The sequence below is a fragment of the Penaeus monodon genome, chromosome 34, assembly GCF_015228065.2.
Source record: "Penaeus monodon isolate SGIC_2016 chromosome 34, NSTDA_Pmon_1, whole genome shotgun sequence".
NCBI lineage: Eukaryota > Metazoa > Arthropoda > Malacostraca > Decapoda > Penaeidae > Penaeus > Penaeus monodon.
In genome coordinates this window covers 2,339,651-2,340,096 of record NC_051419.1, presented here as the reverse complement: position 1 = coordinate 2,340,096, position 446 = coordinate 2,339,651, and the positions used below count along the sequence as shown (strand labels likewise).

General features: G+C 55.4%; 1 protein-coding gene across 1 annotated transcript in view; it reads right to left on the bottom strand.

Annotated features, from left to right (window-relative positions):
* LOC119594505 (cell division control protein 42 homolog) overlaps positions 1 to 446 on the bottom strand; it is a 178,192-nt gene that overhangs the window by 147,942 nt on the left and 29,804 nt on the right. The window contains exon 2 of the mRNA XM_037943534.1: positions 293 to 351. Within this exon, the coding sequence (XP_037799462.1) occupies positions 293 to 351 (59 nt within the window). The remainder of the gene's footprint in view (positions 1 to 292; positions 352 to 446) is intronic.

Below are 446 nucleotides of genomic sequence, written 5' to 3'. Positions count from 1 at the left end.
ACTTCCAGATAAACAAACCAAAACGCATCCCCCCCCTCCCCCGAGGCCAATCAGAGGCAGCCATCAGCGAGGCCGACAGACAAGGCCAAACAACACGAGGCAGACCCCGACAGCCCCGACAGAAGGGCCAGAAGGTGAGCGTGGAGACGAGAGACAGCGGAGAGATGCGGAGACAGCGGCAGCAGACACTCAACGAAGACTGAACCGAATGAACAAAAGTGAACAAAGGCTGAGCGAAGACTGAACCCACAGTGGGCAAACGCAGAACAATGAACAGCTTTTGTACACGTACCTGTCCTGCAGTGTCGCAGAGCTGGAGTCGGATGGGCTGATTGTCCACGTTGACGACCACTGCGAGGGAGAGAGAGCGGGTCAGTGAGGGCTGAAGGCCTAGCTTTCGTAGAGACATTGATGAGGTAATAGGCAGTAATCATAACAGAGGTCGA